This window comes from Erpetoichthys calabaricus, chromosome 8 (assembly GCF_900747795.2).
Source record: "Erpetoichthys calabaricus chromosome 8, fErpCal1.3, whole genome shotgun sequence".
NCBI classification, from domain to species: Eukaryota; Metazoa; Chordata; class Cladistia; order Polypteriformes; family Polypteridae; genus Erpetoichthys; species Erpetoichthys calabaricus.
Genome location: NC_041401.2, coordinates 87,703,324 through 87,717,622, shown reverse-complemented (window position 1 = coordinate 87,717,622; position 14,299 = coordinate 87,703,324). Strand labels below are relative to the sequence as shown.

General features: G+C 36.1%; 1 protein-coding gene across 3 annotated transcripts in view; it reads right to left on the bottom strand.

Moving 5' to 3' along the window:
- Positions 1-6,211: 6,211 nt before the first annotated feature.
- bcas3 (BCAS3 microtubule associated cell migration factor) overlaps positions 6,212-14,299 on the bottom strand; it is an 830,699-nt gene continuing 822,611 nt past the window's right edge. For all 3 annotated transcript variants that reach the window (XM_028807048.2, XM_028807050.2, XM_028807049.2), the window contains one exon: positions 6,212-7,103. In XM_028807048.2, the coding sequence (XP_028662881.1) occupies positions 6,955-7,103 (149 nt within the window). In that variant the 3' untranslated portion in view covers positions 6,212-6,954. The remainder of the gene's footprint in view (positions 7,104-14,299) is intronic.

Sequence of the window (14,299 nt, the reverse complement as noted above, 5' to 3'; positions counted from 1 at the left end):
TAATTCCTGCTTGGTGAGGAGACATCGAGCAGAGCAAAGGACTCCAAATTCACTTACATTTTTCTGTGGTCATCTCACATACAGACCAGCATTCACAAATTGTGAAAACCCTCTCTGTAGCCCAACTTTTAAAAATGTCAATATGCAGCAGAGTTGTTGACAGCTCTACCTGAGGTCTGTAAAATGGCTGGTGCTCTTGCTCTTGATATTTACTTTAAGACACAATAAAATGCCAATAAGCTTGTTAAAATTCAGGAAACCCACCTTAGAGTACTTCTGTCCCAAGTGAAATCATAAGAGGCTTGAAGAAAAAAAAAAAAATGAGTAGAAGCGGTCCGTGTCCTGCATAATAAATACAGGAGCAGCAGGAGCCGGCCCAGCAAACACAGATAAATACTGCATTTCTGAAAATCCACCGCCTGACTACATAAGGACTGTTGGCAGTTCAGGATAATGGAGGACATCAGTAGAGCCTTCTTCTGGCACAGGGCAGCGCCATTTGTTGGAAGCGAGGTCCTCCGTATTAGCATGATAAAGTGGATTACTCACTTCACTGGAATTCAAGGTGCATCCTATTTTCCTCAGCGGCATTAATTCTAATAAACAGCGGCAGATGATATCCTTGGAAATCTGGCTGGTTTGTTTTAAATGAATTGTAATCTGGGAGGTGAAAATATCATTGGCTTGCATAATACATTTAAATACTTAGCGTGGCAGGAAAGTTATAGGGACAAGAATGATTATTTAATTACCAGATTTTCTGTAAAGAATCTAAAAATGAGCTTATAATCTTTCTAAACTGTGCAGAGCAGTTTTTAATGCCTCGTTATTTTCTTAAAACTACTGAAGCTGAAGGACTCCCAAGCTTTGAACCTAAAATTCAAATGCAGATTTCTTTAATTTTCAGTAGTATAGCTGAGTTAGGCTGAGATCCACGGATGTGACTGAAGTTTGTCCACTACTTTATCATATGTCATGTCAACTTCTAACCCGCTTAATCCAGACGAGGTTCGTGGGGGATGCTATAAGGTCCACGGAAAGAACAAACCCTGGACGAGGTGCGAGTCCATTGCAGGCTAAACACACACACACATTAAGGCCAATTTAGAGTCACCAATTTACCTAACCTGCACGTCTGTGGACAGTGGGAGGAAATGCATGCACGGGGAGAACATGCAAACTCAATACAGGGATGTGAACCCTGGTCTCCTTACTGCAGCGCTACCACTTATGGCGCACTCCATGAATCCTGTGTGGTCTTGTGCATCAGCTTACCTTACTGTGCGTTCTTGAAGCATCTCTGCTAAAGTCACAACGATATTGGCCTTCCTTTCTTCTAACGTTTTAGTCTTAGCATGACAATGACAAATTTTTCAACTGCTTTTTCATTTTTTTGGATAGAAAGGTCAACACAGAGGTCTTCTAACCAAGTTTGTAGGATCCTAAATCACTCATTGGGTGTGTCTTCAGCAGAATTATGACCATCTGAAGTTTCAAAGACTGACTCTGTACCTCACTCCTGTTGTTTTCTGGCTGTAACGTTTCAGTACAGCAGGTTGAGGCCTTTATCCAAGAGTGTAACTGCGATCGCCTCCGTGTCAATAGTGTTTTTATAGTGCTGACTTGCAGGAGAAAACTGAGGGCAGCGACTCCCACTTTACCAGCTCTTTGCCACCATGAAGTCCGTAGTCATTTTAAGAAATTCAACCTTGGTCAGGGGAGGCACGGTGGCGCAGTGGTAGCGCTGCTGCCTCGCAGTAAGGAGACCTGGGTTTGCTTCCCGGGTTCTCCCTGTGTCTGCGTGGGTTTCCTCCAAAGACATGCAGATTAGGTGCATTGGCGATCCTAAATTGTCCCTAGTGTGTGCTTGATGTGTGGGTGTGTGTGCCCTGCGGTGGGCTGGCGGCCTGCCCGGGATTTGTTCCTGCCTTGCACCCTGTGTTGGCTGGGATTGGCTCCAGCAGACCCCCGTGACCCTGTGCTTGGATATAGGGGGTTGGAAAATGACTAACTGACTGACATGACTGACTGAGCTTTGGTCAGGCCGGTTTAATGTCCTCCATATTTCTGTCGCCGCAGTGCAGGGCATTTTGTGGATTACTTGGTGGCATGTAAACCAATCTTTATTTGTGGTATCATATTTTGCTGTCACAAGTTGACACATTGCTAGTATTGTCATTGAGGTGATAAATCAGAAATTAAAATCTTAATTCTGACATTTTTTAAGATATCTTATTCAGAACAACATTAATTTAATACAAAAAAAAAGAAAGAAAAATGAAAACAGAAGGTGCCACAATGTTGAGGTATGGGAAACATATGTTTAGACATTATACAGCTTTATGGAAATCCATCCATTACCCAACCGACTGAATCCGAACACAGGGTCACGGGGGTCTGCTGGAGCCAATTCCAGCCAACACAGGGCACAAGGCAGGAACCAATCCCAGGCAGGGTGCCAACCCACCGCAGGACACACACCCACACACCAAGCACACACTAGGGCCAATTTAGAGTCGCCAAACCACCTAACCTGCATGTCTTTGGACTGTGGGAGGAAACCAGAGCGTCCAGAGGAAACCCACGCAGACACGGGGAGAACATGCAAACTCCACGCAGGGAGGACCCAGGAAGCAAACCCAGGTTCCCAGGTCTCCCAACTGCGAGGCAGCAGCGCTACCCACTGCGCCACCGTGCCGCCTGCTTTATGGAAATAATAAATTAAACCACCAAATGCCACAGGTATTGTGAATGATCAAATGCATAGAATGTAACAATACAAATTAACATTTCAGGACTTAATCAGTTTGAGTGTTTGGTGGTGCATTGCAGTGATAAAGTTTGTACCCCTCTATAAGGACTGAATCTGCAAAACTGACGACCAGCAGATTTGTGTGCCCTAAACTCATAAAAAGCATACAAAGCCAGGGCTTTGCCAGCATTTCGGTCCATTCATTTCTTGAATGTGAACCTGAATATGAAATAGAAAATCTATGTGCACATTGGGAGAACGTACTAACAGCACACAGGTTTGAGGCCAGGATGGCATGGTGGCAGCGCTAACCAGTGCAAACATAAAACAAACAAACAAATTAAAAAAAAAAACAAAACAACAGAATTGGCTTTTTTTAAACTTTTGTGACTTAAACTATGCAATGCACACTTATTTTTGTTGGATACATTAACACGTTTAACAAAAGACAATTAATTTCCTATTGTGAAATTTCTTCTGATTCCTTTGGGTATAATCTAATACTATTGTTGTGTTTGTCACCTAGACATGAATACTGAGTGCTTATTACGCCAAGAGAAAAATTGCCTTTAGTAATAATATAAGCAGTGGTCTCCACCCCAATACTATACATAACTGCTTTCACTATAGTATAACAGAAGTGAAACATTCCGGATGCTAATGAGAAAATGTATTACTACAATTGTCAAATTTGCTTTTTCAAACATTTTTACAAATATTCCGCAACTTATTAATCGTCTGTTTTGAAGTAAACATATACCTCCAAGGACACTGTCAAGATTTTTTTCTGTCAGCAGTGGTACTAAACTTTCACCTGGGAATTGGTAATGGAAACTGGGGGAGTTCTTAACATTAATAGAATATTAACTTTTTGTAATAATAAAATATTAACTTCTGACTGCATATGTCAGGTCTCTCAGTATAACAGAAGAAGAGGTTACCCATGCTTGTATTTATTAACATTATGAGGGAGTGACAATGGCTGCCGGGTCACACTTTCTGACACTGCAATTATTGCCTTGAGTTGGGAATCTAACTTGTTTTCAGAAATGATTGGGAAAGATATTTTATAAGGCTTAAAAAAAGATGGGAGAATGCTGGAATTAGGTTAGGTTTAAGTGTAATTCTAAACAGAGTACTTTATATTTTAATCTGAACACAATTGTTACTTTGTATTTAAAACACACTATTTTCAGTAATTTGTGCGTTGTTTTCTTCAAATCTTCTGTCAAATACTGTATGATGTGATTCTGAGTTCAGCTGAATGGGTATACAGTACATCTCTATCTACAGTATCTCTCTTTATGTACAGTATGTGCATCAGTGGTATTCTGTACTATAATGCGGATGCTCTGACTTTCTGTTGAAGAATAAATAAACAATAAAACATAACATTCTCAAACAGGCCTAATCCAAATCAGGGACACAGTGGTGCCAGGGGCTATCCCTTCAGCACTGATGTTAAATGTCAGGAAACAACCCTGGATGGTGCATCATGGGTCCACTTACACACACACATGTATAATCACACAGGGTCAATTTGCAATCAACCTTGAACCTAAATAGCACATCTTGGAGGATATGGCAGGTAAACCCAAGGACACAGACACAGGGAGAACATGCCAGTTCCACTCTGACAACATCCAGGTGCAGGATTCATACCCAGGTCCTGGGATCTGTGAGGCTGAAGCACTATCCCTTGTGTTACCATGCCACTTTACTATATATTTATTATTTGACAATTCAATTTTAATGATCAGTGAATTTTCAAATTATGTAATCTTCTATGCATTAGTTGTTTGAATGCTGAATGAAGAAAACAAACTTTATTGTAACATAAGTACTGATAAAAATGTAGGCTCTGAATATTAGTTAACCATTAACAAGTAATAACCTGCTCCATACCTACTGTTATTGAGGACAATGAAAGAACAAAACATGTAGAAAAGAAACCAAGCAGGACATTCAGATTGCACCAGGGTGCTTTTATCTTGCACCATTTGCTTTCATTCTCTCTATATACTGAATATACTATGTATTAAATATATACTATATATACACATTTAAATATATATGTTACTATTTACTGTGATATTTAAACTTACCTTTACAGTTATTTTGAGTAGCAGTGTCTACTTGTTTTGAAAAGAAAGAAAGAAAGAATGTGTAGCTTTTCCACACCATGCTTCAATCCTTCTTCATGTCCACTTCCTTCTTATTGAGAGGAGCCACAGGCCAGCGGTGAGCCCAAGGCATGAAAGAGATCTGGCCATTCTGTTAGACAGTAGTCTCATGAATGTATTTGGACTGTGAAAGAAAACTAGACACTGGAGAGAGAATATTCTAACTCCAAACACACAGTGCCCTCGCCACATTCCAGATTTGTCCAAGCCATTATGCTGCCTATATTGACCCAATGCTGATACCTGAATATCTCACAATGCAGAAATACAAATTGCACAATCAAAAGTTAGGTTTTGCTTTTTGAGGTAATCTTAAAAAGTTGTATAATTAACAATGTATTTTCCATCATACATCTCTTAGCAAACACAATCAACCTTCTCCCTTTACTTGTTATTAAAATCTGAAGTTTTATTAACCAACAAAACTCCTAATTACTCCTAAGCTCCTGAAATCTCAAATGACTCGATCCATTCTAACACTGAGTTAATTTTAATGACATTAAAAGAGAGAAAAAGCCTTTAAGATGTATAATTATGCATTAAGGTATTTAAAGTATGTATATTAAGTGTGCATTATTAAAGAAATATAGTTTAGGTTTATGATTTTTAAGATATTGCATTGCTTGAATTTATTTCAATAACATTTAAAACAATAATTATTGATTGGATAAAAATGCATTCAACTGCATGGAGCAGAATACCATTCTGTCCAGACGTAATAGTTTAACTGAACCTACATAACATGGAAGGATTTCATATGAATGTTAATGTGCCTAATTAAAAATGTTTAATAATCACATTTAATAAAATACTTGACGTCTTTATTTGATTTACTATGCGAGAGGATCTATTTATGTATCATCATTTGCATTCAATGCATTATCATGGTGACAGTGCTGCATATCAGAAGCATTATGTTTGTATTCACTTAATCTTTAGCTGTTACCTTAGGGAATCCAAACACCTTAAACATGGATTTTTGATGCTGGCAGACAAAAAGAGCTGATTTAATAAAAACAAATGTAAAAGACAGCAACTTTTAAAAAGAAAACTGCAAATGAAAATTTTTGGCACCTTAACACGAGACAAAGACATTGTATCCTTCGGAAAAGACAGACAAGTAATAACACATCTTATCCAGGAGTATTCATTGTTTAGACTCAATATCTCAATGAAAATAGTAAAATGGGGACTAATGAAATTAATAGAATAAAAGTCGACAAACTTTTTATGTGGATATAGATCATTCAAAATTGAAAAAAGTTTTACTGCATCATTTATTGGTACCATATTATTTTATTAAATAAAGAATTAGATGAAATGATTCATTAATATATGTAGTATTTAAAATCATGATAGCCTACAGTATGACCTTTAATTTCCACATGCTGTATGCATCAGCGCTGCATACAGTCCTAACACAGAGTGTGCCAGCCTCGCCATCCTAAACAACCTCCTTACAAATGCAGAAAGTCAGTCTACAGAGCTGAAACATAAAACTTAAAATGAGATGAGTAGGCTAAGCATGCTTACAAAAAAGATATACACTTCAACATTATTACAACCTTTTGATTACTACTTCCTACTCTGATACTTTAATAAACATTCAGTCTAAATGGCTTGACTGCCTGGAGTTCACAGTACTGCCAATAAGCCATCTAAATGACTTCCAAATAAGTCTCTTTTCATGTGCACTTGTAAATGTTATAAACTTCATACTTAGCATACAGTAGGGGGATTTTTACAAATCAAAAAATAATTACCAAAATATTTTTTTGTAAAGTATAGTAGTCTAATTCAAGCCAACATTTTCTTCTTTATTAGACATGTTTGCTACAGTGTAACTAATATTCTGAGCACAAATAAATCTTGTAATCTTGGGGCAGCACAAAGTTACCAGAAACAAGAGGTGTAGTGAATAACATAATCTGAACGGAGACAATCCAGTGGATGCTGTGCCGCACTAGCCAGCTGCAGGAAATTTCCAAGAGTCAAATTGCAGTTTCCTTGATGGCTAATTTAGGGAAATCCCGTGGGGAAAAGGCTTAGAGGCTGATTCTCATTGGTAGGGAGAGGTGAACGGTAACCCTCAAAATTGCGAGGAATGCTTCCGCTGGTTGAACCGGAGCTATTGCTGAGGGTTTCAATGCTTCCTTCTCGTTGCAACTCTGTTAATTAAAACAACAAGAAAGTGAAATCACTAGTATAATTTTTCCTTTATAAAAAGTATAATTGGCAGGTGATTATTATTTCTTTATCCTATGTATTACACACATTAAAACAAAACACTGAAAAGAAAAGAAAAATGCAGATGTACATATATGCACATTACACAGATAACAACAATATGAATTATTACCTGAAACTATCAAAAACACATTTGTATTGAGGAGGATTAAATGTGGGGCTACATTCACTACTAACAAAGTTATTTTACCTACATACAGCTAATAGTTAAACTATCTAACATTTATTTTTGGTTAGTTTCTTGTTTGCTCTATTTAAGGATCTGATTTCAAAGTCTGATCTTATGCCTAAGTAGGTTTTATGTATGCCTAGCTGATGATGTGGGAATTAAACTACATTTTTGAAAGTGCAGACGTGGTTGTTGGAGCACTGTGGAAATGCGACAGTCCAAAAGTTTATGTGCTTCACTTCTCACTACCAAATTTTATGTGCATGTACCCCACATTTGTTATAAATGATGTCAATTCAAGGCCACCCTGCCAACAGACAGACCAATATAACAAATGTAATAAAGGATGAAAGGGTAACTTAATATCATCCACTGATTAGATGTAAATCCAACATAATTTATTACGGATCAAAGAAAAACATTATAGGAAAATGTGCATGAATGAAGAAATTGTAAGAAGTATTTCAACAGCCAGAAAAAAGTAAACACCACATATAAAGCTATATCAAATAAAATATACTGAGCTTCTTATAAATAGAAATCTATAAATTACTGCTTATTTATTATTAGTTATTACATATAAACAGTAAAATCTTATGTGTTCATTTAACACTGCTAGTTTCTATATGGCTCCATTTAGACCATACTGAAATGTTTAAGAGATACTATGACTCTGATAGCTTTGATTAAAAAGAAATAATTTTACTGTGATCTACCAAACATTGACTGCAGAAACAGGGCAACGGCTCCTTTTCAGCATTAATTTTGTTTATTTCCTCGAGCAGGGAAAGGTACTACAAAGTAAGTCGTAACCCTTCAGAAATAGGAGATAAATTAAGCAGCATACTATGGATAGAAGGCCGACATAGGCGTAGAAAGAGGATTTTTTCTGTTAGTGCCGAATACATTGTAACTGACACAAGTAAGCATTTGAACATTAAGAAATCCGAGGCAGTTCTTACTGTTCATCTAATTTGTTTGATTCACTAGGTGATCCAAGTATGATATCTCGTCTAGTGGTTTCTTACAGATACAAGCTTTTCCACTTCATTAATTCCAGTAAAAAAAATATTTATGTTTTGCCAAACTTGCACAATTATTTATTTTTGAAACTATTAACTTTTATGCTATAAATGGTTATGGTAGTAACCAGAAAATTAACATGAAAACATTTATTTTTTTGTTGATGTTTAGTGTTTTAAGTTGAGTTTCTAAAAGTACACATTAATGAGGGTACGTGGGTTACAACAAAAAAGCTACAAGTCAGTTGTGCATAATCCAATTTAGTGTCTCAGGGGCTGAAGCCTTTGCTAGCAGCACTGGGCTCAATGCAGGAAAGAGCCCTGCAGGGCCAATTCACACTCCAGTACACTCTCTCATAGTCAGCAGCAATAATTAACTTAACTTGCATGTCTTGCAGATGTAAACACCCAAAAAAGAAAACTTCTGACAATGTTAAAAAAGCAAGTTAAGATGTGCACTCATTGAAATGAAAGTTGTTAATTACCCACATATAGTAATCTTGTGATTACAATTAAAAAACAAATACAATTATCACCAAAGTGCTGCAAAGTGATCTGATTATTCAAAATATAGCAGACAAACACCTAGGACTCAAAAGAACTTCATATGTAATGCTGGTGATTTAAACTTCAGTAATTAAACTCAGCCAGTCATTAGTATGTCCTGTTCAATGATGGAAGGAGTACGTTTCCATTCTTCTTTACTTTAGCACTGAAACAAAAGTAATCAAACAGTTAGTAGCACTTTTGCAATGTATCAGGTTTGAATTGTTTTTGGAAAAATTCTTTGTATGTTAGATTGTTTCTGCTTTGCATCTAGAAAAAGATGAACACCTATTAGTAAAACTGATGAAATGCTGTATCATTGTTTAAAAAAATGTCTTCATGCTCGGTTAGAGTATAAATGCCAATAAAAAATCAATGACCTTATGTCAAGTGAAAATTCCCATTATAACTACTGGGTTGTTGTGTATATATTGCATATTTAATACATATATTGCGCACACTCTACAAATAATTGCTGATTTATTCTGCCATCTGCTTACATCTGCATATTCCACAAGTAACTCCAAACAACCCCAAACCCCATCCAAATAATAAAACACATCTATATGGAGAACTTAAATCTCATCCATCAATTTTTCTTTAAAGAACATGCCAAACAACGAAGCAACACTTTATTGCTATATGTGTTTTTTAACTTTTGTTTTAAACAACATGTGAGGATTATTACAGCTAGATTACATTTGGTGTGTCTGTGATTTGTGGGAAGGCTTTTCCATGTTTAATATGCACATGACCATGTTTCTAATAATCTGTTATGGCAGATTATCCTCTTCATATGGTGTCAAATCGGGCACATAAATGACAATCTGAAAAAATAATTTCATAACTAGCGGCTTCTTTCATAAAACACAGTTTTGCCACTTATACTGACAGACTGCAATCAACTAAAAATGATTAAAAGTGTAAAGATGATTTTAGGTTCCAGTGAACTGGATTTTGGAATAAGATGAATCGTTAGCAGACTTCATCTGCCACAACAGATGTACTCTGGGATGAGATGAAGTTCTGTTTAGGCCACTTTTAACTCCACATGATCATCAGCAAGGTCCCTGTGATAATCCCTGAGTGAAATGTGACATTTTCATTATTGAAATCCACAAGCTCTGTCAGGAAACATTTTCTTTCTGTAATCTTTATTTTTTTAACTCAACAACAAATTGCAGGAGTGGGTTACACTCAAAATGCATTTTTAAATATTTTTGTAGCCATAGTGCAAAGAAAAAATATTACAATATGTTGGAAAAATGATATAATTTAATTTATTAAAAAAAATAAATTGCAAATTTAAATGTACTGTTTTGCCTAGGGGATACAGTCTAGAAACTGGTATATTTTCAAAGTGAGTTCAACTGCTTTGTTGTTTAAGTTTGTACTTTTTAAAGTTGTATTTAAATATACCGTAAATTATTTCTTAGGTTTGCTTTTTTTTGTCTTACAGTGAATTCTCAAAAGAGTTCTGGGATTAGTCATTTAAATCACATTTGTGATCAAAATACTGCCCTAACAAATAAAAAAAATGGCCATGTACATTAAGTTGTTTAATTTGAATATATAAACACATTTTCACTTATAATTATTTACTTCTTCAGGATCACTGAATAATAGATTTCTTTTGGAAAGATTTGATGAAAAATTGATTTCATTGCAACAAAAAATGTTGTGAAGTGCATGGCTTTACTGGTACATTATTGCCTTTACATCTTGCCTGAAGAAGGGGCCTGAGTTGCCTCGAAAGCTTGTATATTGTAATCTTTTTAGTTAGCCAATAAAAGGTGTCATTTTGCTTGGCTTTTCTCTACATTCATAATGGCTACCACGGTACAACACCCTAGTACTACTGGTATATTAAGAATTCTTAGACATTCAGTTTCAGGAGAACCAGTTTTAAAATAACACAGTCATCGCATTTGTACATTTACTTATTTGGCTGACACGTTTATGATATTTGGTTTTCCAGTTGGAGCACAGGTAGGTCAAGTGACTTGCTTATGGCCACACAGTGTCAGTAGTGGGATTTGAACACATAACCTCCAAAGCCTTAACCACAACACCAGGCTGCCTGTCTGGTAAACATCAACAGTTCAGTTTACTTCATTAAAACAGCAGTAGCAATACAAATAAAAGTACTTTCATACTCCAGTGTGTGATTTTGTAACTTAAACTGGTAAAAAAAAGAATCTGCGTTTGCAGTGATCTGTTAGACCTTTTTGCATGCAGTATTAAAGATAAGAACAAATCTCAGTTGTTAAAGAATGTTGTTTAAGTCTGCCTGCTTGGCAACTGAAAATCCTGGCTATTAAAGGGAAATCATTGAAGTGGAGAATCATTGACACATGTGCTCTGTCCAATATTCCTTTATAGTTTTCTGATTACAACACCTTATTTGAGAGTTGATGTTAATTCCTTTTGAATGACAGGATGATTCAGAGGCATATACAATTGTTTTTTTCTTACTTATCAGGTAAGTTGTGGGTGGACAGGGTGTTGATTCACACTACTGTATATTTTCTGAAGGAGTTAAGCATACTTAAAAGTGACTCAGCATCTAAAATCTACGACGACATAAAAGAGAGAGAAGTTTCATTTACTTATTTTGTACTTTTTCAGTTTTAAATACAAAATAGATAAGTTAACTATCACAGGACTACCAGGGCAAAAAGTGAAACTTTAGAAGAGCTGAGCGTTTGCAGGTTAAAACAATGGGGTATACCAGAAGTGTTCAAGGTATTCTCTGGCCTGACTTCTCCCTCAGTCAGGGATGCATTATGCAGGGCTGGGGAGCTAACATCAAAGTCAGTTCAAGTGTGCTGCTGCTTTCCCACATCATTATTAGCACAACTGATGAAAAACTACAACATGAACCCATTTTTGAAACACCTAATAAACTGGTTATATATTATATAAGCAATAAGCAAGCAGCAATAAATTAGATGGAAATAATTCTAATGAGGGCTTAGGTTACATTATAAAATAGTCTGCAGTCTGTATGAAATTTGTAATTTTAAAAATAGCACTATTTAAAAAAAAAGGAACAAAATAAAGTAATAATCATAACAACTTAAAGACAGTATGTTCTGAAATCTGAGCCACCTAAATGGAATTCTTTAAGTGGGTTTCAAACTACAAAGACAAGCTTTCAGAACAGAACACCAGAAGAAACAGCAATTATTATTTCTAAACCTGCACAACAATTTTCTTATTTTTTTGTGTTAACAGTGGCAAAGGTATTCTAAGAACAAAGCATAAAATGCCCACACTTTGCCCATAAAAAAGTTCAGTTGTGTCTGAAAGTTTTCTATTGAAACAAACATAGCATATCAGAAACCACCCTGAAGACTAGAAACTAGAACCACATTCCAAAGATACAAGAAGACCCAATGCCAAATAATGCAAAAAAAGCAGTTCATGTTTCATGTACAGAATGGACAATAACCGGCACCCTTACTGATTGCTATGGAGAATCCACCAGCAACTTAGAAGGTACAATGAAATGCACCTAAAAAAATTTGGCCACATCAAGTTGAGGATGACCTCAGACAACATCGACTCAGCCTAACGGAGGCTAAGGCGATAGCACTGGATCAAACCAGCTGGAAACAAATCGTATGGGATGTCCAAAACCCATCGCCACCTAGAATGGCATACTGGCTCCCAGGGCAGCCTCATCCAGTTGCTTGCTAAAGGATTGACAACGATATTATGAAATGCAATGTGCATCACTTAAATGTGAGAAACCCAATTATTCAAAGACCGTCACAAAAAATAGGTAAAATTGATTACATTAGATATGATTAGAATTTCAGAAACTTAGAACAAAGTTGGTAAACACAGGTCAATCAGTCCAACCTACCCCTCAATCCTATTCACCTAATTTCTCCAAAATGACAGTAGTACTAGGGTGTTGTACCGTGTTAGCCATTATGAATATAGAGAAAAGGCAAGCAAAATTACAAGATGTATCTTGCCTGAAGAAGGGGCCTGAGTTGCCTCGAAAGCTTGCATATTGTAATCTTTTTAGTTAGCCAATAAAAGGTGTCATTTTGCTTGGCTTTTCTCTACATCCAAAATGACAGTAAAGCCAAGCTTTGAAGGTCCCTAAACTCCTGCCTGTAATCACACTACTTAGTAACTTATTAAATTGGAAAAATATTGCTGGTGCCAAAGTTACCCTTCGCAATTTCTCATCTGTGTGTCTGTGTTTTTATTGAAGAACTCATTTTAAAATATCAGCTGAGGCCCACCATATTAACTCTCTTCATAATTTTCAACATTTTAATCATTAGTAGCCTGTCTGCTTCAATTCAGAATTAAGCATTGTGCATCAAAGCCCACAAATATGTTAAACCAAGAACTCAGGCAGTCCAACGAGTTCTTGTAAACAAGTAATTTAAAACAGATATACCAATATATTCTGGTAGAAAATTAGATACAGTATATGCATGATAATCTAAGTTTTATTTAATTTTATATGTATTATTATAGAAAAATAATGTATAATTCTTTTCTTGATAGAATCTGTTTTACAAAATTGGGTTTTTTATTATTTTAAATGGCACTTTATGATTAGGAAATGACACTAGACAGCTTTAACCTCAGAATCAGGGCATAAGCAGTGTTCTTTAGGTACACTGCTCAAATAAGCAAGACACAATATTTTTAATCACACCAAATGTCATTGGTACAAAAGCCACACTGCATCCTTTTCAGATTTCTATTGTGATTAACTGTAAGTAACAGCCTACAATGCTCAAAAGCATTCCACAATACCTAATCCTAGTCTTCTCTGAATGAACCGTCTAGCTTTTTATTTGATTACTATCTTATAGCTCATCATAAGACAGGGAGTGAGCATGTGATTGAGATAATCATCTTTGGCCACTGTCATTTTCTCAACAGTGAGGTACATTTATTCGTTACAATTGAATAAATCTTTAACCACCATGGCAGACAGTGGAGCAAGCAGATACTGCATTAGATTATGCCTCATTTCTGTACAAAAATAGAACTTTTCATGCCTTATGTATATAACACCCCAGCAATTGCCTGTAGAATGTGTGAATTAGCATATAACAACTTTTCATGGCATCTATAAGCTGTCATATGATGTTAAGTGAGCATGGGATTGAGAGTCAAGTTATTGTCTTCCTTACAGCTGCTGGCCATTTTATTTATGGCAAAAAGAGACAGTTGTCCAAAAGAACAAATGAACTAGACGGTGCAGTGTTAGATTGTGGAATGCATGAGTTTTGCAAGCTCTAGTGAAGCACCTTGGGATGTGGTCAAAATTGGTAAAGAACTGTATAAAGTTTGTTGATTTGTACATGCACCTTCAGTGCTCTATTAAGAATTGTATGTAACA